The 24,722-nt window shown below is 36.5% G+C and overlaps 1 protein-coding gene across 5 annotated transcripts in view; it reads right to left on the bottom strand.

The window, feature by feature from the left end:
* Positions 1-24,722, bottom strand: part of TRIM37 (tripartite motif containing 37) — a 130,096-nt gene that overhangs the window by 96,912 nt on the left and 8,462 nt on the right. For all 5 annotated transcript variants that reach the window (XM_047832398.1, XM_047832400.1, XM_047832396.1 and 2 more), the window contains exons 3-8: positions 21,029-21,069; positions 17,501-17,617; positions 13,962-14,049; positions 10,677-10,799; positions 5,963-6,086; positions 4,564-4,631 (exon numbers count right to left, since the gene is read on the bottom strand). In XM_047832398.1, coding sequence (XP_047688354.1) covers positions 4,564-4,631; positions 5,963-6,086; positions 10,677-10,799; positions 13,962-14,049; positions 17,501-17,617; positions 21,029-21,069 — 561 coding nt within the window. The remainder of the gene's footprint in view (positions 1-4,563; positions 4,632-5,962; positions 6,087-10,676; positions 10,800-13,961; positions 14,050-17,500; positions 17,618-21,028; positions 21,070-24,722) is intronic.

Genomic DNA, 24,722 nt, shown 5'->3' with positions numbered 1-24,722 from the left:
AAAATGCAAAAATTATACACAAAATCTTTTCTAATCAAATCCAATAATTCATTAAAAGGACAGTACATTGACCAAACCAAGGTTTTTAACCCAGAAGTACAAAGTTCATTTAATACTAAAAATAGTAATAATCCATATTAAGAAAAAGGAAAACCATATAACCTTGATACATGTAGAAAAAGAATTTGACAAAATCCCACATTCATTCCTAATGAAAATTCTCATCAAATAGGAACAGAATTCCAAAACCTGATAAAGAATATCTACATTAAACATCCAGCTAACATCATACTTAAATCAACATTATACTAGAAGTTCTGGTCAGTAAAATCCTGACAGGAACTACATAAAAAGCAGATCAAAAAGAAAATTGTGTGTATTCAGAGATAACATGATTATCTGCAGGCAAACCCAGAAATCTACAAAATAGTTACTAGAACTAAACTAAATCTAGCCAAGATTGAAGCATACAAGACCAATATACAGGGGCGACTGAGTGGCTCAGTCAGTTGAGCAGCCGACTTCAGCTCAGGTCATGATCTCAGGGTTCGTGAGTTTGAGCCCCTCATCAGGCTCAGTGCTGACAGCTCAGAGCCTGGAACCTGCTTCCGATTCTGTGTTTCCCTCTCTCTCTGCTCCTCCCCCACTCACAATGTGTCTCCCTCTGTCTCTCAAAAATGAATAAACGTTAAAAAAAAAAAAAAAAGACTAATATACAAAAACCAACTGTATAAGCACAAAAAATCAGAAATGAACAATTTTTAAAGACACTATTTACTGTAACATTAAGAATTCTGAAATACTGAATAAATCAGACGTAAGATGTGAAACACTTCTATCCTGAAAACTACAAAACACTGCTGAGAGAAATTATAAAAGACCTAAATAAAGAGTCTTCATGAACAAAGATTCAATATTAAGATGTCACATCTACCTAAACTAATTTATAGATCCAACGCAATTTAAATAAAACCCCAAAACTCTTTGTGGTAGAAGTTAACAAGCTGATGGGGCACCTGGGTGGCTCAGCTGGTTGAACATCTGACTGTTGATCTCGGCTCAGGATGTGATCTCATGGTTCTCAGGATCAAGCCCTGAGTTAGACTTCCCACTGTTGTCATAGATTGGGATTGGGATTCTCTCTGTCCCTCTCTCCCTGCCTCTCCCTGGCTCGCACATGCGGGCTCTCTTTTTCTCTAAAAATAAATAAATAATAATAAAAAAAGAAATTAATAAGCTGATGCTAAAATTCATATAGAAATGCAAAGGACCTGGAATAGCTAAAACAACTCTAAAAAAGAGAAGAGTGAAGTTGGAGAGTTAACACTTTCATTATAAAGCTGCAGTAATGATGGGAATGCAAGCTGGTGCAGCCACTGTGGAAAACAGTATGGAGATTCCTCAAAAAACTAAAAATAGAACTACCCTACAACCCAGCAATTGCACTAGTAGGTATTTATCCAAGGGATACAGGTATGCTGTTTCCAAGGGACACATGCACCCCAATGTTTATAGCAGCACTATCAACAAGAGCCAAAGTATGGAAAGAGCCCTAATGTCCATCGATGGATGGATGGATAAAGATGTGGTGTATATATACATATACAATGGAGTATTACTCAACAATCAAAAAGAATGAAGTCTTGCCATCTGCAGCTTCATGGATGAACTGGAGGGTATTATGCTAAGTGAAATTAGTCAGAGAAAGACAAGTATTATATGACTTCACTCATATGAGGACTTTAAGAGACAAAACAGATGAACATAAGGGAAGGGAAACAAAAATAATATAAAAACAGGGAGAGGGACAAAACATAAGAGACTCATAAATATGGAGAACAAACAGGGTTACAGGAGGGGTTGTGGGAAGGGGGATGGGCTAAATGGGTAAGGGGCACTAAGGAATCTACTCCTGAAATCATGGTTGAACTAATTTGGATGTAAATTTTTAAAAAAATAAATAAAATTAAAAATTAAAAAAAAAATAGTGATAACTACTTGGCAAGTAATTACCATATGCCAGGCATTTATATTCTCATTCAATCCCTATAGCCATTCTAATAATTAGATATTATTGTGACTGGTTTATGGAGAGGGAAACTGAATTAAGCAGTGTGCCCATGGCTGCACACATGCACTGTCCTGGTCTCTGAAGTACACACTACTAAACTGTATTCTTCTTAAGCCTAAGTAAAGATTGAGCATATAGGACTGGAGACAGCCTCTTCCCATTTATTTTCTCGACTGTAAATGTGTTAAGTGCATGGGGTCCTTGGATGGAGGGGGAATTAGAGAAAATAAAAAAATCTTTTCTTCAGATAGCCCAAGATACTAGTTTCCTAGAAAGAAATAAGGAGAAAGCAGATACTAAAGGAAACATAAAATATCTATATAGCTTTTTTTATCCCCAGGTGAGCAAAGTTTACAGAAGAAATATACTCTAGTTAAAAACTGAACAGAGAAATGTATAAAATAATCCCACCAGAGAAGATTGCTATTAATAGTTTGTGTATACTTTCCAGGATTTCTCCCACATATAATTCTTTTAAAATAAGATCATTATAGGGGTACCTCGGTGGCTCAGTCCGTTAAGCATCCAACTTCAGCTCAGGCCATGATCTCATAGTTCGTGAGTTTGAGCCCCACATCGGGCTCTGTGCTAACAGCTCAGAGCCTGGAGCCTGCTTCAGATTCTGTGCCTTCCTCTCTCTCTGCCCCTCCCCCGCGCAGTCTCTCTCTCTCTCTCTCTCTCTCTCTCTCTCTCAAAAATAAACATTAAAACAAAATGTTAAATAAGATCATTAGGTACACACATACTTTTCATCTAATAATATGTTACATAAATTTTTTAATGTCTTTATTTTTTCCTGGGAGTTCTTGGTGTTACATTGTCTGAATCTACAATAATTTATCTAATATTTCTATTGATTTGGACATTTAAATTAGTTTTAAATTTTTCATTATAACAAATATTCTACAATAAACATTTTTATGTAAACATTTTTCAATGTGTATAAAATAAATGTAGAAGTGCAACTGTGCAAGTCAAAGGAAAGGCATATTTAAATTTTTAAGGACTAATGTCAAATACCCTGTGTTTTCTATTTCTGACCCATCACTGTACAAAAGTGCCTATTCCCTTAATATTTTTGCCAATACTGGGTATTATTAATCTTTTTAACATTTGCCAGTGTGAAGAATGAATTGTATCTTATTATTTTTTATTTAACTGTTAAGTTACTAAGCATCTTTTCATTTGTTTATTTGGCCACTTATATTTTTTCTGTGAATTCCCAATTCTATCTTCTTTTTCTAATGGTAATTTAATAATTTTCTTATTAATTTTGATGAAGTTTACAGATATTAGGGATATTTTAGCATTTGTCTACTACATATATATTACAAATTTGGTTTCCTAATTTGTCTTTTGACAAATTTTTCTTCTCCTCCTCCTGCTCTTTCTTCCTCCATTTCTTTCTCCTCCTTCTCCTCTTATCTCTTTCTGTCACTCTCTCTGCCATATAGATGTTTATAATTCTTTTGCCAAAGGTTTATGACCTTTGGACTTCAGGTATTTATTAGAAAGCCATTTGATAGTCCCAAGAGTATACAAATATCAATTCATGTTTTCTTCTAGTACTTTAATTTTTTTTCATAATCAAATATTTGATCTAAGTTGATTTCATTCAAATTTAGTTAGGAATCTAGGTTTTCATGTAAAATCATCTGCTTTAAAATGTCTGTTTTAAAAATATATGTGTTAGCATATGAGTCAAATAAAACAACCCTGGTGACCAGATTTGGCCATAGAATGACAAATAAATAAATAAATAAATAAATAAAGCTACAGTAATGAAAATAGTGTGGTATTGGCATAAAAATAAATCAGTGGAACAAAACAGAGTCTAAAAATAGACCAATGTATATATGGACAACTAGTTTTTTAAAAAGATACAAGGACAATTCAGTGCAGAAAGGCTGGTCTTCAACAAATGGTGCTAGAAAAAACAGCCACAAACAAGTAACAAAAACAAAAAACTACATTGGATCCACACCTCACATTAAAAAAACACAATAGCGTGCCTGGATGGCTCAGCTGGTTAAGCATCCAACTCTTGGTTTCAGTTCAGGTGATAATCTCATGGTTCATGAGATCGAGACCCATGTCGGGCTCTGCACTGACAGTGTGGAGCCTACTTGGGATTCCCTCTCTTCCTCTCAGGGAGTCCCTGCCTTTCTCTCAAAATAAATAAATAAACATTAAAAAAAATAATAATAACATAAAATTCAAAGACAACCATAAAACTAAATATAAAACCAAAAACTACAAAACCGCTGCAAGAAAACGTTAAGAAAAACTTTTTGCAATGTTGCATTAGGTAAAAATTTCTTAGCTATGACCTCAAAAGACACTTCAATAAAGAAGATAAAGGGATGGCAAGTAAGTTCACGAAAGGATGCTTAACAACATTAGTTATAAGACAAATGCAAACTAAAGCCATAATAAATAATTTTTAAAGCCTGTGGACAGATTTTATTAAATTTCATTTATTATTTCATCACCTGGTGCTCTACCTCCTGAAGTAGGGATTCCAACAGCTCTGTTTCTTGTGTTAGAGAGGTCTTCTGACCTATTTAAAAACAGCAAAACACCAACACTGGTTTAAGAATAAAATTAACTTTCACTGAACATAGTCAATAACAAAGAATCAATTTCAATTACCTGAAACTTCACTATAGCTACCCTAAAAAATTTCACCAGAACTTCAAAAGGTTCCATTTAGGGGTACCTGGGTGACTCAGTTGGTTGAGCATCTCACTCTTGATTCTGGCTCACGTCATGATCTCACAGTTGTGGGAACAAGTCCTGCATTGGGCTCTGAACTAATAGTGCGGAGCCTGCTTGGGCTTCTCTCTCCCTCTCCCTCCGCCCCTCCCCTGCTCGTGCACATACTCTCTAAAATAAGTAAACATTTAAAAAAAAAAAAAAAGAAAAAGGTTCGATCTAATATTGTAGTAGCTTTGACAAGGGGATTTCAGAATCAACCATAACTATAGTTCTAGACAAACTGCAATTAAGGTCAATTAAATTCATAAAAGAATACATAATACTATACTCTGGAAAGACATTAAGGTTATTGTTTCTTCTAAAGGAATATAAAAGATCTAGCAAAGTAAATTTTTTACTCAATCAACTCTTCTGAAGTAATTCCCCCCTGCAAAATTTAACTGTGGCTTAAAAAGAAGAATATAGTAAGTTGGCCAGATGTTACATTACATGTCAACAAAAGATATGTTCTTTAAACATAAAAACATGTGAAAACAAAAAACAATGCCCAGACAGGAACAGTCTTAAGAAGCTGAAACACACAAGAATAAACGAATTATCATTATAGAATTACTATTAAAAAAGTAGGAAAAAAAAAAAAGAAAAAACTTTTAAAAAAGGTAGAAATAAAAAAGAAAAAGAAGAAACCACTTTGCATGTTGGGGGGGAAAAAAAAGATGATGAAAGGCAGGCATGTTTGCCAAATCAGGCCATTTCTAGAAGCATACATACCCAAGAGGTTAGCAGGAGTTATATTAATTAGGTATAATATTATTTGATAAAGAGACATTTAATAACTGGAACTTTTTTTTTCTCTTTTTTTTTTTTTCTTTTTTTTTGGGGGGGACAGAGAGAGACAGAGCATGAACGGGGGAGGGGCAGAGAGAGAGGGAGACACAGAATCGGAAACAGGCTCCAGGCTCTGAGCCATCAGCCCAGAGCCTGACGCGGGGCTCAAACTCACGGACCGTGAGATCGTGACCTGGCTGAAGTCGGGCGCTTAACCGACTGCGCCACCCAGGCGCCCCAAGGAACTTTTAGTTTTGAAACCAATCTTTTCCTCCCTAGCCTATTTGATTCTTTCTAGATTGGCTCAAAGCATCAAATATCCGAACAGCATAGAAAACCACTCACCCATTAGTGTTATAAGCTTATTCTTCAGCTGTGTGTCTAATCGTGCAATCATCATCTCCACTGCATTCCTAATTTCCCGAACACGCTCATCTTTTGCATTTCGTACAGCTTCTACATTTCTTTCCTAGAAGGTGAACAAGTAAAAAAAATTTGATTGAAGAATTTTTAAAATAGAAGCAAACATACATTAATGCAATCACTGCAATTATTCTTAAAGTCAGTTGATTTCCTCTTTTATGTAAGCCAATAATACTTTTTTAAAAATGTTCATTTAATTTTGACAAAATACAACATACTTTCCTGATAAAAATCCTCAAGGAAGTAGAGACAGAATGAACATACCTCAAGATCATAAAGGCCGTATATGAAACACCCACAATTAATACCATCCTTGAGAAAAACAGACCTTTCCCCCAAAGTTCAGGAACACGACAGGGATATCCACTCTCACCAATGTTATTCAACATAGTGTTAGATAGCCTCACCAATCAAACAACAAAAAGAAATAAAAGGCATCCAAATCTGCAAGGAGGAAGTCAAACTCTCACACTTCACAGACAACATGACTGGAACACCCAAAAGACTCTACCAAAAAAACCACTAAAACTGACCCATGAATTCAGCAAAGTTGCAGGATATAAAATCAATGTACACAAATCGGCTGCATTTCTATACACCAATAATGAAGCAGCAGAAAGAGAAATCAAGGAATCAATCCCATTTACAATTGCACCAAAAACCATAAAATACATAGGAATAAACCTAACCAAAATGAAAGATCTATGCACTAAGAAGTACAGAAAGTTTATGAAAGAAATTGAAGACACAAAGAAATGGAAAAACATTCCATGCTCATGGATTGGAAGAACAAATATTGTTAAAATGTTGACACTACCCAAAGCAATCTACATATTCAATGCAATCCCTATCAAATTAATACCAGCATTATTCACAGAGCTAGAACAAATAATTCTAAAATCTGTATGGAACCAGAAAAGACCCTGAATAGCCAAAGTAATGTAGAAAAAGAAAACCAGGGGCGCCTGAGTGACTCAGGTGGTTAAGCATCTGGCCCCTGATTTCAGCTTAGGACATGATCTCACGTTTGTGGGTTCAAGCCCCACATCCACATCAGGCATGGATGGCATGGATCCTGCTTGGGATTCTCTCTCTGCCCCTCCCCTGCTCATGCTCTCTCTCTCTCAAAATTAATAAACTTAAAAAGAAAAAATTAAAACAAAAAAATTAAAAAGAAAAAAAAGAAAAAGAACCAAAGCTGGAGGCATCCCAATTCCAGACCTCAAGCTATATTGCAAAGCTGTAATCATCAAGACAGTACAGTACTGGCACAAAAACAGACACACAAATCAGTGAACAGAATAGAGAACCCAGAAATGGACCCATAAACATATGGCCAACTAATCTTTGACAAAGTAGTAAAGAATATCCAATGGAAAAAAGTCTCTTCAGCAAAGGTATTGGGAAAACTGGATAGCAACATGCAGAAGAATAAACCTGGACCAATTTCTTACACCATACACAAAAATAAACTAAAAATGGATGAAAGACCTAAACGTAAGACAGGAAGCCATTAAAATCCTAGAGAAGGCAGGCAGCAACCTCTTTGACGTTGGCCATAGCAACTTCTTACAAGGGAAACAAAAGCAAAAGTGAACTATTGGGACTTCATCAAGATAAAAAGCTTCTGCATGGCGAAGGAAACAACCAAGAAAACTAAAAGGCAGCCTACAAAATGGGAGAAGGTATTTGCAAATGACACATCTGATAAAGAGTATCCAAAACCCATGAAGAACTCAATACCCAAAAAACAAATAATCTACTGAAGAAATGGGCAAAAGACATGAATAGACACTCTTCCAAATAAGTAGCTAACATCCAGATGGCTAACAGACACATGAAAAGATGCTCAACATCACGTACCATCAGGGAAATACAAATCATAACCACAATGAGATACCACCTCACACTGGTCAGAGTGGCTAAAATGAACAATTCAGGCAACAAAGATGTTGGCGAGGATGTGGAGAAAGGGGAACCCTTTTGCACTGTTGGGAATGCAAACTGGTGCAGCCACTCTGGAAAACAGTATGGAGGTTCCTCAAAAAATTAAAAATAGAACTACCCTACAACCCAGGAGTTGCACTACTAGGTATTTATCCAGAGGATAAAAAATGCTGATTTGAAGGGACACATGCACCCCAATGTTTATAGCAGCGCTTTCAACAACAGCCAAAGTATGGAAAGAGCCTAAATGTCCACAGACTGATGGATGGATAAAGAAGATGTGGTGTGTGTATGTGTGTATATACACACATATATATAACAATGGAATATTGCTCAATGATGAAAAAGAATGAAATCTTGCCATTTGCAACAACATGGGTGGAAATGGAGGGTATTATGCTAAGCAAAATAAGTCAGTCAGAGAAAGACAAATACCATATGATTTCACTCATATGTGCAATTTAAGAAACAAAAAAGGGAAAGTGAAGAAAAATAAGATAAAAACAAAGAGGGAGACAAACAATAAGAGACTCTTAAATACAGAGAACAGAGGGTGGCTGGCAAGGAGTTGGGTGGGGGGAAGGGCTACATGGGCGATGGGCATTGAGAGCACTTGTTGGGATGAGCACTGGATATTACATGTACATTTAGTGATGAATCACTAAATTCTATTCCTAAAATCATTATTACACTGTATGTTAACTGCCTTGGATTTAAATTAAAAAATAAAATTAAATACATAAAAATAAAAAAATAAAGGAGTATATTAAATAGGGATCAAAACATCAGCATTACCTAATAAAGTATCAAAATATCAGCATTACCTAATAAAGGCCATACTGGAAGAAAAAAAATGTTTACTTATTTGGGGGGCAGGGGGGAGATAACGTGAGCAGAAGAGGGACAGAGAGAGAGGGAGAGAGAATCCAAAGCAGGCCCCTTGCTGTCAGTGCAGAGACTGACACAAGGCTCGATCACATGAACTGTGAGATCATGATCTGAGCTAAAATCAAGAATCAGAGGCTCAACCAACTGAGCCACCCAGGTGCCCCAAGCCAATAATACTTTTTAATTGTTTACATATCATAGGAAACTCACTGTTTTAAAAAACTGTGTACTGAACCAAATCAGGAATGATATTCTTAAAAATAAACAAAACATAATAAAGTACATGCTATTTTAACAGTGTAAGACAATTACAAAAAAATTGTTTGGGGAGTCTGGCTGGCTCAGTCAGTGGAGTGTGAAACTCTTGATCTCTGGGTTGTGAGTTTGAGCCCCAGCTGGGTATAGAGATTACTTAAAAGTAAAATAAAATCTTAAAAAATAAATGCTTCAGGTACCATATACAAAATACATACATACTCAAAGCCCCAATCATATCTCTGATAGAAAACCACTATACAAAAATAAAAATATATACTAATACCAGGTTCACATCATGCAAAACCCTAGAACAAATAAAAACTCAAAAACCATTATCTATTCTTCGGGCGCCTGGGTGGCTCCATTGGTTAAGTGTCCCACTTGGGCTCAGGTCGTGATCTTACAGTTCATGAGTTTGAGCCCTGCATCAAGCTCTCTGCTGTCAGCACAGAGCCTGCTTTTCATCCTCTGTCCCTCTCTCTGCCCCTCCCCAACTTGCGTGAACATGAGCGCGTGCTCTCTCACTCTGTCTCTAAAAAATACACATAAAAAGAAAACATATCTATTCTAGTTTACATAGTTTTTAATTTTTTTCAGAACAGAGGAAAAAAAAATAGAATTTTCAAAGACTCCAGAGTACATTGTAGATTTCATAATAGGATGCTACCAAAATTAAAAAAGCAATCTTTCCTATACTTATTGTTATTATAAATACAAACAATAAGAAAATCAACCTAGAACACCCTCCTTAACAACCAAATAATGTTGCCAAGAGAAAAGAAAAGAAAGGTAGTTAGATGAAGTCCAAAGAGAAGTCTTTCAACTTGTTTATATTCCAAAACTACTTTGTAGGTAGCATACACACAACTCAGAAACACTACTATAAACAATGGTTTGAATCTTCATTCCTGAAAGGGTAAAACAAAGATATCTTAAGTTAGGAATGGTCTGTAAAACTCACTAGTTACAACTGGCCTTCTGGCAACATTAAACAAAATATATTTCAAAAGTACATTCAGTACTTAAATGTTTGAAACTTAACACATTTCCCCAAATAATATTTCAAATGGTAAATAGCTTACCAAAGCTGTTTGACCCATAAGGTATCTAAAGAGTAGTGTTAAATATTACTCTTTCAATTCTGCAGAGTTCTAATTCAAGACATCGGAAACAGTTCATTTATTGGTAGCAGAAACTCTCCCAAAACCTGGGAGTCCAAAGAATGAATGACTTAATGACTTTTTAAAAGTCAGTATTGATTGTTTAAGAGTCAATTATTGACTCTGTATCAAACAGGCTTATTTAACTCATTCATTGATTCTCTTAATTCTGCATAAGGCAATTCTCTGGCTCCAACTGTGGAACAGGCCAGGGGTTTAGATGCAAATTCCTTAGCTGTTTGAAGTTGGTAAAACTGACTATAAATATACTTTATCAAATTTTCAAGTATCAATTTCAATATAATTGATTTGTACTGCAAAAACATATATATTATATATGATAAACTATAAAACGGATAATGATCTTTCAGTAGTAGTCTTACCACTTCTTGAACTAAGCTGATCAGTTCCATGAGACGCCGACGAAGTTTGGCTACTTCTTCATTCACTTTAGTAACATGCTGCTCATAAATTTCTGCCAAAGGTTTAAAGGTATGTCCACCATGCTATTTGAAGTAATAAGAATAATTTTAGAACATTTTCTTTTACCTTATTCATTTACATTTCTTTATTAACACTCTATGGATGCTAATAAACTGGTTAGTAGTTTACTTTTTTGGCTGTCTTTACTTTGTTAAAATCAACCAGAGCTTCCTTAAAATCACTTGGCCCATATAGGAAATCCTTAAAGATTGTAGCATAGGGGTGGCTTGGGTGGCTCAGTCAGTCAAGCATCCAACTTCGGCGCAGGTCATGATCTCACTGTCCATGAGTTCAAGCCCTACGTCGGGCTCTGTGCTGACAGTCAAAACCTAGAGCGAGCTTCAGATTCTGTGTCTCCATCTCTCTGCCCCTCCCCTGCTTGCGCACTCTCTCTCTCAAAAATAAACATTAAAAAAAAATTTTTTTAAAGAACTGTAGCAAAGTGTTTACATTTATCTAGAAATCTTTACTCATTAAAAAGAACCAAAATCTTTAACCATGGTTCCAACCACCTGACACAACTTTAATTGCCACTTTCTTCTTCATCAGCACTAGCCTTTTCTTTTTTTTTTTTTTAATTTTTTTTTTTTTTTTAACGTTTATTTATTTTTGGGACAGAGAGAGACAGAGCATGAACGGGGGAGGGGCAGAGAGAGAGGGAGACACAGAATCGGAAAGAGGCTCCAGGCTCTGAGCCATCAGCCCAGAGCCCGACGTGGGGCTCGAACTCACAGACCGTGAGATCGTGACCTGGCTGAAGTCGGACGCTCAACCGACTGCGCCACCCAGGCGCCCCAGCACTAGCCTTTTCAAGTTCTCAAACTTCTTTTCAGTAGGCCTTTGCGAAAGTAACTCCTTCTTACTCAAAAACAATTTTCCTTCATCTTCCCTCCCCAAACTCTTCACCTTTTAATTACTACTCATCCTTGGGAGCTTAGCTCAGTCTTACAGGGTCAGGTCCCAAAGTTATTCACAGTTATCAGCACTGCATAAACATCCCTAATACCTATTATGACGATTAAATATACAGAACTGTTTGATATCTATATTGTTTATCACTAAACCACCAGTCTCTAGCACAACTGAATTAATTAGTAAGACACCGAAAGGACACTATTAGCAAAGCAATACACTCATTCCTTACTCCACAAAGAATTACTGTAGAGACAGAAGACTCATTAATCCATTTGTATTCAAATAATTTTTGAGAGCTAACAACCAATTTTCTTTTTTTTTTAATGTTTATTTTTTAGAGAGAGAGACAGAGTGTGAGCAGGAGAGGGGCAGATAGAGAGGGGGAGACACAGAATTCAAAGCAGGTCAGAGCTCTGTGCCGACGGCTCAGATACAGATCTCAAACTCATGAACGGCAAGATCACGACTTGAGCCAAAGTCGGACACTTAACCAACTGAGCCACCCAGGTGCCCCCTTAAACCAATTTTCTGTCCAATTTTAGTACTATAACTTATAACTCTCTTAATATATAGAACTTGAATTTATATTGTAAGAAACTACCTATTAATGGAAAAGTCCTCACTAGCATTGTCTTATCCAACCAAAGCACCTAAACATAGTCTGTAAGATAAAAAAGATGTAGATTTTTGCATGTCCACTTAAAGTATAGAAAAGAATGTTTCCATTGCTTCTTACCAAACCCATGCATTTAAGAACTAAATTGTAAGAATTCAATTTTTCTATTCATCAAATTAGAAACACATTATTCAAATCCTAACAGAAAATTCTATATTGAGCTCTACTCAACCAAGTTGCCTGTCATTCTCTCCCTAAAATATGCTAATGCCCAAAGAGTGATCAATTCTCATTGATGACAGATATGTCTAGTTGTCTAACAACTTTCTACTCCTACTATAACTAACTCTCCCCACCAAGAACCTATCGTTTTCTTTTTTTTTAACGTTTATTTATTTTTGAGAGACAGACACCGAGCACGAGGAAGAGAGGGAGACACAGAATCCAAAGCAGGCTCCAGGCTCCGAGCTATCAGCACAGAGCCTGACGTAGGGCTTGAACTCACAAATTGCAAGATCATGACCTGAGCCGAAGTCGGTCGCCAAACTGACTGAGCCACCCCAGAGCCCCAATAACCTATTGTTTTAATTTTCAAGCCTATTTACATTAATTGTACCTATTACATAAGTACACTTTTAATTAAATATTAATCAGCCAATAAGACAACTATGAAATAAAAGCTATTTCCAGGAAAACTAACTTGAATGTTTTAGACTTGATAAAAGGTACAATACCTTAAAAAACTACTTTTGAATTAGATTGGAAAAGAAAAAAAATTATAAGATCCAGATGTCTGCATTCGTATTGTTTCACAAATACCTAAAGTTATTGTTCCATTTTTTTTTTTAATTTTCTTTAATGTTTATTCATTTTTGAAAGACAGGGACAGAGCACAAGCAGGGGTGGGGCAGAGAGAAAGGGGGACACAGAATCAGAAGCAGGCTCCAGGCTCTGAGCTGTCAGCACAGAGCCCGACACGGGGCTCAAACTCACAAACCGCGAGATCATGACCTGAGCCAAAGTCAGACGCTCAACCGACTGATCCACCCAGGCGCCCCAAGTTATTGTTCCATTTTAAAGAAACCAAAATTGGAAATTGTGCCCAGGACATCAGATCAACTGACCTTTAATCAAAGATAAGACCTTGATCCTACAATAAAAGATTTGCTAATGAATATAAATTTTATACATTTTTTTAAATGTTTCTTTATATTTGAGAAAGAGAAAGACAGACAGACAGACAGACAGACACAGACATGGGGCAAGCGGGGGAGGGGCAGAGAGAGGAGGAGACAGAATCTGAACTAGGCTCCAGGCTCTGAGCTGTCAGCACAGAACCCAACGCAGGGGCTCGAACTCACAAGCCATGAGACCATGACCTGTGCCGAAGTCGGACACTCAACTGGGTCACCCAGGTGCCCCAAATTTTATAGGTTTTCCATTAAAATATATATTTATGTAAGAGGTAAACATCCCACATCAACATCTCCCACAAAAGAAGTCTGTGGTATGACACCTTCTGCTAAAATCAAACATATTTAATTTTCAACTTCATAAACAAGAGTAAAATATTATTTTCTATCTAAATCAAACAAGTATTTCAGTGCTTTCCAGTCTCTAACTAAAAGTAATGTGCTAAATTTGTTCTACTCACCATTCCTCCCCAAAGTGCACACTGATGGCAGATACACTTCTTACAAGTCCAGCAAAATACACTAAGTTTTTCATGGTGATTTTCACATCTATATGTTATGAAAAGAAAATACCATTTAAATTAAATAAATTAAAACTAAAACATAATTACCTCAACAAATTCCTACATTTGGGAAACAGGTCAATCAATTTTAAACAATATCTCAGCAAACAATATAAAATACATTCCATAGCTTTCATAAATTAAGCTAAAGAATCACATGTGGACGCAAATTTTAAGTACTGTTTTCATTAATTGATAAAGACTTTAAAATCATATGAAAAACGCAGACTAATTTCTAAATAAAGTATAAATACAACATCATTTCCTAGCATCACTGTAGAAGATAGGTTCACATTTTGGGCAGATCACATTATGAGTCTATACCTACCCAAACATGTATGCGTGTCCCCCACATGTGGCCAATGCTAAAAATAATCAAGACACATGCAATTGTATAATGTAATGCCATATTCTCATGAGAAATGAACAGCTCAATTTTAAAAAATGAGTTTCCCCTTAAGTTGGATATCCACATACAAAACATGAATTTGGAGCTGTTTGCGAACTGAACTTCATCCTCCCCAAATTCCTTTTGGAGGCCTAATGTAAATGTATTTGGAGATACAGCCTTTAAGGAGGTGATGAAGGTCAAATGAGGTCATAAGGGGAGAACCCTCACCCCACAAAACTGCTGTCTATACAAGAAGAGAAAGACACCAGGAGTATGTGAGGAGGAGCCTTATCCAAGTCAAAGAGAAAGGCTTCACCAGAAACAACCTTGATAATACCTTGACCTTAAACTTTCAGCCTCCAAAACCATTAGAAAATAAATTTCTGTTATGTAAGCCAACCTGTGGTATTCTGTTATGGCAACCTTAGCAGACAAACACCTTTAGCTTATATCATATGCAAAATTTAAATCAAAGTAGATCAAAGACCTAAACATAAGACCTAAAACTATGTAACTCTTATAAGAAAACATTAAGGAAAAGCTTCATAAAGGAAAACATAAAGGAAAATCCACAATATTGGATTTGGAAATTACTTCTTAAATATGACACCAAAAGCACACGCAACAGAGGTAAAAAATAAATAAATTAGACTACATCAAAATTTAAAACTTCTGGGGGCGCCTGGGTGGCGCAGTCGGTTAAGCGTCCAACTTCAGCCAGGTCACGATCTCGCGGTCCGTGAGTTCGAGCCCCGCGTCGGGCTCTGGGCTGATGGCTCGGAGCCTGGAGCCTGTTTCCGATTCTGTGTCTCCCTCTCTCTCTGCCCCTCCCCCATTCATGCTCTGTCTCTCTCTGTCCCAAAAATAAATAAACGTTGAAAAAAAAAATTTTTTTTTAAAAATTTAAAACTTCTGTACATCAAAGGATACAAGAAATAAAGAGAAAGGCCAATCCATGGAATAGGAGACTATATTTGGAAATCCTGTACCTAATAAAGGAGTTAATACCCAAAATACATAAAGAATTACTACAACTCAACAGTAAAAAACAAAAGCAAAAACAAAAACAAAAAAACCTGATTAAAATATGGGCAAAGGACTTTAACAGACACTTTTCTCCACAGATATACAAATAACCAACAAGCATATAAAAAGATGTTCAACATCCTAATCATCAGATAAGTGCAAATCAAAACCACAAGATATTTCTTCATACTCATTAAGATGGCTATTATTAAAAAACAAAACAAGTTTTGGGAAGGATGTGGAAAAATTGGAATCCTGTATATTGTTGGTAGGAATATAAGATGGTACAGCTGCCATGGAAAACACTATGGAGGTTCCTCAATGTATTAAAAACAAAATTCCATATAATCTAACAATACCACTGCCAAGTATATATCCAAAAAAGGGGTGCCTGGCTGGCTAAGTCAATACAGCATGCAACTCTTAGGTTTATTTATTTTTTAGAGAGAGAGAGACAGACAGAGAGACAGAGAGACAGAGCACTAGCAGGGGAGGGGCAGAGAGACAGGGGGAGACACAGAATCTGAAGCAGGCTCCAGGCTCCGAACTGTCAGCACAGAGCCTGATGCAGGGCTAGAACTTACAAACTGCGAGATCATGACCTGAGCCGAGATGGATGCTTAACCTACTGAGTCACCCAGGCACACCCAGCATGCAACTCTTGATCTCAGAGTTGTGAGTACAAGCCTCACATTGGGTGTAGAGATTACTTAAAAATCCTTAAAACAAACAAACAAACAAACCAAAAAACTTGAAGGCAAGGTTTAGAAAAGATGAACACATTATGAGCATTGTTCACAACAGCCCAAAAGTGAAAGCAATCCAAATATCCAACACATAAACAGATATACAAAATGTGATACAAATACATGGTGGAAAATTAATCAGACTTAAAAAGGAATGAAATTCTGACATATGCTACATTATGCAAAGTCAAGGATGGTAGTAGCAAAAAGACAAATACTGCGTAATTTTGCTAACATGAGTAATCCAGAGTAGTCAAACTCAAAGAAACAAAGTGAAATGATGGTTGCCAGGGCTGGTAGGAGAATGGGGAATTATTGGTTGATGGGTGGAGAGTTTCAGATTTCCAAGATGAAAAAGTTCTGGAGATTGGTTGTACAATGTGAATATATTAAACACTATGGAACTATATGCTTAAAAATAATTACAACAGTAAATTTTATATTTTATATAAGCGTATTTTACTACAATAACAAAAAAAATTTTTTTAAGTGTCTATTGCCTATAAAAGAGACATACTGTTGCATTTCTTAAAAAGATTCTCACTGGGGCCCCTGGGTAGCTCAGTCAGTTAAGCATCCGACTTTGGCTCAGGTCATGATCTTAGCAGGTTTTGAGTTTGAGCCCTGCACTGGGCTCTCTGCTGTCAGCACAAAGGCTGCTTCTGAACCTCTGTCCCCCCTTTCTCTCTGCCCCTCCTTTGCTCATGCTTGCTCTCTCAAAAATAAATACACATTAAAAAAAAAAAGAAAAAGCTTCTCACTAATGGAGTACACTGAGCTTAGAGAAAATACCTAAATGCGTCTACATTTTATTTTCTCATTTGTAAGTAATCTGAATACCAAAAAGAAATTAATGAAAGTATAAAAAAACGGCATATTAGATACTATCTGTAAGCTCATTTAGCATATTTAGCATATTTCCATAGTACCAAGTTTAACATAGCTTTTATAATAAAGGAAATTTATCAGAACAATTCTTTATCAATGGCCTATATGCATCTTCAGCAGACCAAGGGGAAGAGGGGCCAGCTGACATCAAGAACAAAGAAGAGAGACTTAGCAAACACTAGCAGTTCCACTCCTTTTATCAGAGGCTCTAATAAAAGAAGCCCAATCAAGAGTTAGAAGGGTCTTTCAAAATAGTGATACTGATACAATGCCAAGAGAAAAATACTTAAGTGTTCACCTATAAAACGAAAAAAATTTTCAATAGTGTCGTTAAAATAACACCTATCAACATCTATGAAATACTCAAACACAAGTTGAGGGCATACTTGTCCTTTTCATTTTCTTCATGTTTGGTGAGACTGCAGAGTTGAAGAGTATCAAGCTGCTGGGTTACTTCTTCTGCCCAACGACAGTTTACTAGTTCTCGTAGCTGGAGTGGAGCACTGGAGAAAAAATATGTACATATACTCCAATTCAGGAATTTGAGATTATTTTCTAACATAAACACATTCCAAAGGTAAATATGTGAGATGATGAAAGTGCTATCAATGGGGAGAATCCTTTCACAATACATACATACACATATCAAATCATCACAAGGTACACTTTAAATGTCTTACAATTTTATCGGCCAACTATACCTCAAAATATTAAAAAACAGAATTACCATATAATCCAGCAATACCACTTCTGGGTATATATCAAAAAAAACTGAAGGCAGGTCTTGAAAAGATGAACACCCATGACCACAGCAGCATTATTTATCTTAGCCCCAAAGTGGAAGCAATCCAAATGTCCATTACCAGATTAATGAATAAATGGAATGTGATACATATATATGATGGAGTAATAATCAGCCTTAAAAAGGAATGAAACTCTGAGGCTCCTGCGTGGCTCAGTGGGTTAACCATCCGACTTTGGCTCAGGTCATGATCTCACATTTCATGAGTTTGAGCCCCACATCAAGCTCTGTGCTGACAGCTCGGAACCTGGAGCCTGCTTCAGATTCTGTCTCTCCCTCTCTCTCTGCCTTTCCCCTGCTCACACTCTGTATCTATCTCTCTAAAAAATAAACATTAAAAGGGGGCGCCTGGGTGGCTCAGTTGGTTAAGCATCCGACTTCAGCTCAGGTCATGATCTCACAGTCCATGAGTTCAAGCCCCGCGTCGGGCTCTGTGTTTGACAGCTCAGAGCCTGGAGCCTACTTCAGATTCTGTGTCTCCCTTTCTCTCTGCCCCTCCCCTGCTCATGCTCTGTCTCTGTCTCAAAAATAAGTAAAAACATTAAAAAATAAATAAACATTAAAAATTTAAAAAAGGAATGAAACTCTAACATATGCTACAACATGCATGAACTATGACATACAAAGCGAAGGAAGACAGTTACAAAAAAAAATTATCAAATAAAAACATACTCAAAACAGAGTTCACAACATACTCATACCATATTACTATTAAAATAATAACAGACTGAATGAGAAGTATGGTTTGCAACTTATTTTTACATTAATGTCATTTACAAAAAAAAATTCCAATTACAGATTGAATTCTCAATACCTTAAAGTTGTACTATCCAAAATGACAGCCACTAGTCACAAGTGACTATTTAAAATTTTAATTATTTTTTTAAGTTTTTTTATTTTTTTGAGGGACTGCAAGCACGCACAAGCAGGGGAAGGGCAGAAAGGGAGGGAGAGAGAATCCCAAGCAGGCTCCACGCTCAGCACACAGAACCCAACATGGGGTTCAATCTCACAACCATGAAACCATAACCTGAGCTGAAACCAAGAGTCAACGCTCAACTGACTAAGCCACCCAGGCACCCCTAAAATTTAATTAAAATTAAATAAGAATAAAATTTCATGGGGCTTCTGTTTCCCAGGTGCTCAGTCGGTTAAGCAACCAACCTCAGCTCAGGTCATGGTCTTACAGTTAGTTCATGGGTTTGAGCCCCACATTGGGCTCTGTGCTGACAGCTCAGCCTGGAGCCTGCTTCAGATTCTATGTCTCCCTCTCTCTGTGTCCCTCCCCTGCTTGTGCTCTGTCTCTCTCTCTCAAAAATAAAATAAATATTAAAAAACAATTTATTAAAAAAAAATAAAATTTCATTATATAGTCAAACTAAATATATTTCAAGTGTTGAACTGCCACTGTTGAACTGTACCCAGTGGAATTAAACAGCAAAGTTACAGAACGTTTCCATCATTACAGAAAGTTTCTGTTTGATAGTGCTGGCTTTCTTAAAAGTTAATATAAAAAAAGTAAACAATACATGATGAAAATGGGCAACAAATGAGATGAAGAAGTAGTTTAAGCAAAACAAATATAACTAAATATGCCTCAAAAAATGTTCAGTTTCAATCATTTTTTAGAAAAGCATAATTAATTGGGCCCCTGGGTGGCTCATTCAATTAAGCATCTGACTCTTGGTTTTGGCTCAGGTCATGATCTCATGGTTCATGGGTTCAAGCCCCCATCAGATTCTGCACTGATAGTGCAGAGCCTGATTGGGATTCTCTCTCCTCTCTGCCCCTCCCCAGCTCACACACACACTCTTGCTCTCAAAATAAATAAATAAACTTTAAAAAATAAAAAAGCATATTAAAAATGAGATACTATTTTTCATTGAATGGAATGACAAAAAAAAAAAAAAAACGATAGATTGATAACCAGTATTGGCAGAGGAAAAGGCACTTTTATATCTATTATTAGGAACGGTAAGTGGTAAAAACCTTTCTTTCAATGTAATCTGGCACAATTATATGAAAAAAACAAGAGTGGAAATTATCTAAATGTGTCTGAATATAAGCATATTAAATATTCACACTTTTTAAAAAAATGACATATATGTACCTATCTTCAAGGAAGGTCCCACCATATTTTACATGAAAAAAAAAAAAACCCAGAATAGAATTATATCACATTTGGGTATTTTGAGAAAAATGTATACATATCAGTATACTCTTAGAAAAATGTCTAGAATACATAATAAAATCTAACTATCTCTTTTCAAAGTGTTATTTAATGAAAAGATTAGGCAGGGAGTATCAGAAATAGAAGTCTTTTTATTTTATTTATCTGTATTAATTAGAAAGTTGGAGAACTTTTCAGTTGTATTTTAATTATAAAAATCAAGAAGTTAAACAATGCTTCTCTAAAAGATGGTAAACAGGGGCACCTGGGTGGCTCAGTCGGTTGGGCATCTGGCTTCGGCTTGGGTCATGATCTCACCGTTCGTGAGTTTGAGCCTGGCATCAGGCTCTGTGCTAACAGCTCTGAGCCTGGAGACTGCTTTAGATTCTGTGTTTCCCTCTCTCTCTGCCCCTCCCCAGCTCACTCACACTCTCTGGCTCTCTCTCTCTCTCAAAAATGAGTAAGAACTTTAAAAAAATAAAAATAAAAGATGGTAAATAATGTACTTAATGCACTCTACATAATTCTTTTATTTTATTTTTTTAATGTCTATTTATTTTTGAGAGAGAGAGAGAGAGACAGAGTTCGAGCAGGGGAGAGTCAGAGAGGGAGACACAGAATCCGAAGCAGGCTCTAGGTTCCGAGTTGTCAGCACAGAGCCTGATGTGGGGCTTGAACCCACGAACCATGAGATCGTAACCTGAGCCAAAGTCAGACACCTAACCAACTGAGTCACTCAGGTGCCCCTGCACTCTACATAATTCTAAGTCAGATAAATTAGTTCGCATTTATCTAGACAGATTGCTTATTTTCTTTTCAACTGTATTTACAAAGAGGAGAAATGTGACAGAATGCAAAAAAAACTCTGAATATTAAGGCACACTTTAATCCCATCACCTTGCTATTTTCCAAATTCACAAATAATCATAGCAAAACACTTACCGGCAATGAGGACATTGAGCTCTCTGCTCTGTCAGCCAGCGCTAAGGAGGCAAAAAATTAGATTTTGATTATAGAAAAATTATTACTTTAATTTGTACATACTGAATACTTAAATACAAAATTTAATGAGTTTAACTCTCTAGTGCTTATATTAATTACAGAGATACGTACAGAAATAGCATTCAATCTACTATCTCCCTCTCATTATCATTATGATGGGGACAAATTTTCAAAGGGACAGAACTAATTCCAAAACGGTTAAGAAGCTTTTCTCTCATAGGAAAGAAAGTGATCTTAAGAATATGTGATTATCCCAAGGAAGATGTTGATAATCTTCACAAAATCAGTAATAATACACCACCCCTGAAAATAAACCACAGTGATGATTTACTTCCATCTAATCTCTCATAAAATCCCTCAGAAAGTCTAAGGTACTACTAAATTCCTTTCTGAAAAGCTAACTAATTTTGAATATGGATTATGAATTATGGATATATACATTAGACCTAAAATATGAATAAGCAATACAACAGAACTTTACATCTTAAGAGCTCTACAGTCCAGTAATGTAATTATAAAAAGCTTTTTTTTTTTTTTTAGGTGGTGTCTTCAACGCTTATTTATTTTTTTGGGACAGAGAGAGACAGAGCCTGAACGGGGGAGGGGCAGAGAGAGAGGGAGACACAGAATCGGAAACAGGCTCCAGGCTCTGAGCCATCAGCCCAGAGCCTGACGCGGGGCTCGAACTCACGGACCGCGAGATCGTGACCTGGCTGAAGTCGGACGCTTAACCGACTGCGCCACCCAGGCGCCCCTATAAAAAGCTTTTATAAGAGAATATCTCCACTAAACTTCAAATTCTATTGAGTTAATTGTTTTAATTATTACTGGATAGGGAGTAGTTTTACACCATACACAAAGGAGATGTGAAGATTATTTGAACACCTTTCCAAAAACAATAGGATCATGGTTAAGCTTTTTAAAGTCAAATAACTCAGAAATGAAATTCCCAAGGAAACCTTAAAGGACAACAAAAGGTAAGAGATAATAAGGACAAAGGTACTTCACAGCAAACCATATAAAGCTGGAAGAAAAAGAAAACAGACACAAAAGGATTCCTCTATTAATAACCTCGAAGATTATTTCTTTGGTCCCTCAGCAAAAGTAAGATTTGGGTCAGGTTTCTTCCTCTCAAACAATGCTCTGCTTAAATCCATAGCACTCTTCTAGGGCTGGTTTCAGCCCACACCTCTCTTGCCTCACCTTCTACCTCACTCTAGGGAACCCAACAAGGTTAAGGCTTTAGGTATATTTATTTCCTCTCTCTCCCCAGGATATTCTTCAACTATATCATTCCTACTCATTCTTTAGATTTCAGTTTATGTCACTTCCTCCAGAAAGCTTGCCCTGACTCTCTACAGACTACCACAGCAACCTGTACTTCTTCCTTTATTGTGCTTATAATACTTTATTACACTGACTTATTTATCGGTCTCCTCTGCCCTGCCAGACTATAAGCTCTCTAAAGGTTGGGACCATGACAGGGAGTGACCAGTCCATATTTTTAAATATGTCTCTCCGTTCCAGTCAAAACAGGCTTATTGCTACACTATACACCACACTTGGTATATTTGTGTATTTACTAGTATGTCCCCCCCACCATGTGCTGTCCCATGGGAATGTCCAGTAATTAGGTCCATAAAACTTTCCTAACTATAACAAGCTAGTAATCTTTCCCATCTCTGAATATTTATGGCATTTTTACCTTGTATTCCATAATCTAACTTAATCACAAAATAAATATGGTAATTTTCATACTTTGGGAAAAACAAGATTTCTCCCAAACCAAAACCAAAGGTAAGAACGAGCAATACATTATTAATGCACAAGAAAAATTGAAGAAAATAAAAATTATAGTAGAGCAATTCCCCACATTCAATTTAAGAATTTCTCTCCAGTAAAATGGAAGAATCACAGCTTTAGACAGTATTCAGACCTGAGTCTGACTCCTAGCTCTGGCACTTACTGACTGCAAGACACCAGACATGTGACTGGGCTCAAGTTTCCTCACAGGTAACAAGAGAATCAACATACCTAACTCTGCAAGACTGGACTAGGGAAATTCTCAACAAGAGCCCAGCAAATCGAATTCAACAGTATATTAAAAAGACTATACAGCATGACCAGGTGGGATTTACTACCCGGAATGCTGAGATAGTTCAACATACAAAAATCATTCAATATAACACATCACATTAATAAAATGAAGGAAAAAACCCACATGATCATCTCAACTGATGCATAAAAGGTCTCTGACAAAATCTAATATCCTTTCATGATAAAAACACTCAAGAAAAAGGAACAAAAGAGAACTTCCTCAATTTGATAAAGTCCATACATAAAAGATCCAGAGTGAACATCATACTCAATGGTAAACACTGAAAACTTTTTCTTTAAGATCAGGAAAAAGACAAAGATGCTCATTTTCACCACTTCTATCCAACGCAATACTAAAAATTTCACCGAGAGCAATTTAACCAAGGAAAAAAAATACAAAAGCATCCCAACTGGAAAAGTAGTAAAATTAATTGTTTGCAATAACATAATCTTGTATGTAGGAAACCCTAAAGGTTCCACAAAAAACTGTTAGTATTAATGAACAAAATGAACAAATTCACCAAAGTTGAAGAATACAATATCAACCCACACACAAAAAAAACATGTTTCTATATGCTAGCAATGAAGAATTCAAAGAGGAAATTAAGAAAATACATCTACAACATCAAAGAAAAAAGTAAAATACCTAGGAATAAACTTAACCAAGGAGTTGGAAGATTTATACATGGAAAACTACAAAACACCACTGAAAGAAAGTCCTAAATAAACAGACATCCCATGTTCATGTATTGGAAGATTTAATACTGTTAAAATCCCAATACCACCCAAAGCAATCTACAGTATCAATGTAATTCTTATCAAAACCACAATGGTGCTTTTTACAGAAGTAGAAAAACCCATTCTAAAATTCAAACGGAGGGGCACCTGAGTGGCTCCATCAGTTAACTGTCCTACTACTGATTTCAGCTCAGGTCATGATCTCGCCATTTGTGATACTAGGCCCTGTGTCGGGCTCTGAGCTGACTGGATAGAGCCTGCTTGGGATTCTCTCTCCCTCTCTCTCTGTCCCTCCCCTGCTCGTGCTCTGTCTCTCTCTCTCTCTCTCTCTCAAAATAAACAAATAAACACAAAAAAGAAATTAAAAAAAAAAAGGAATAAAACTTTAAAAATAAATATATAAAGGGGCGCCTGGGTGGCTCAGTCGGTTAAGCGGCCGACTTCAGCTCAGGTCACGATCTCGCGGTCCGTGAGTTCGAGCCCCACGTCGGGCTCTGGGCTGATGGCTCAGAGCCTGGAGCCTGTTTCCGATTCTGTGTCTCCCTCTCTCTCTGCCCCTCCCCCATTCATGCTCTGTCTCTCTGTCTCAAAAATAAATAAAACGTTAAAAAAAATTTTTTTTTAAATAAAAAATATATGAAGACGAATGTTATATGATTACATTTATATGAAGTACTTAGTTCAGAGACAGAAAGAATAGTGGTTACCGGGACTGGGGAAAAGGGTAATGGATAAACGTAAGGAAAGTAGGCATCTCTATCTTTATCCTGATCTTAAAGGAAAATGTTAAGGTACTGCT

Source organism: Prionailurus viverrinus, chromosome E1, assembly GCF_022837055.1.
Source record: "Prionailurus viverrinus isolate Anna chromosome E1, UM_Priviv_1.0, whole genome shotgun sequence".
In the NCBI taxonomy this organism is placed as follows: Eukaryota; Metazoa; Chordata; class Mammalia; order Carnivora; family Felidae; genus Prionailurus; species Prionailurus viverrinus.
The sequence above is the reverse complement of the archived record's forward strand: the minus strand, read 5'-3'. Positions and strand labels throughout refer to the sequence as shown.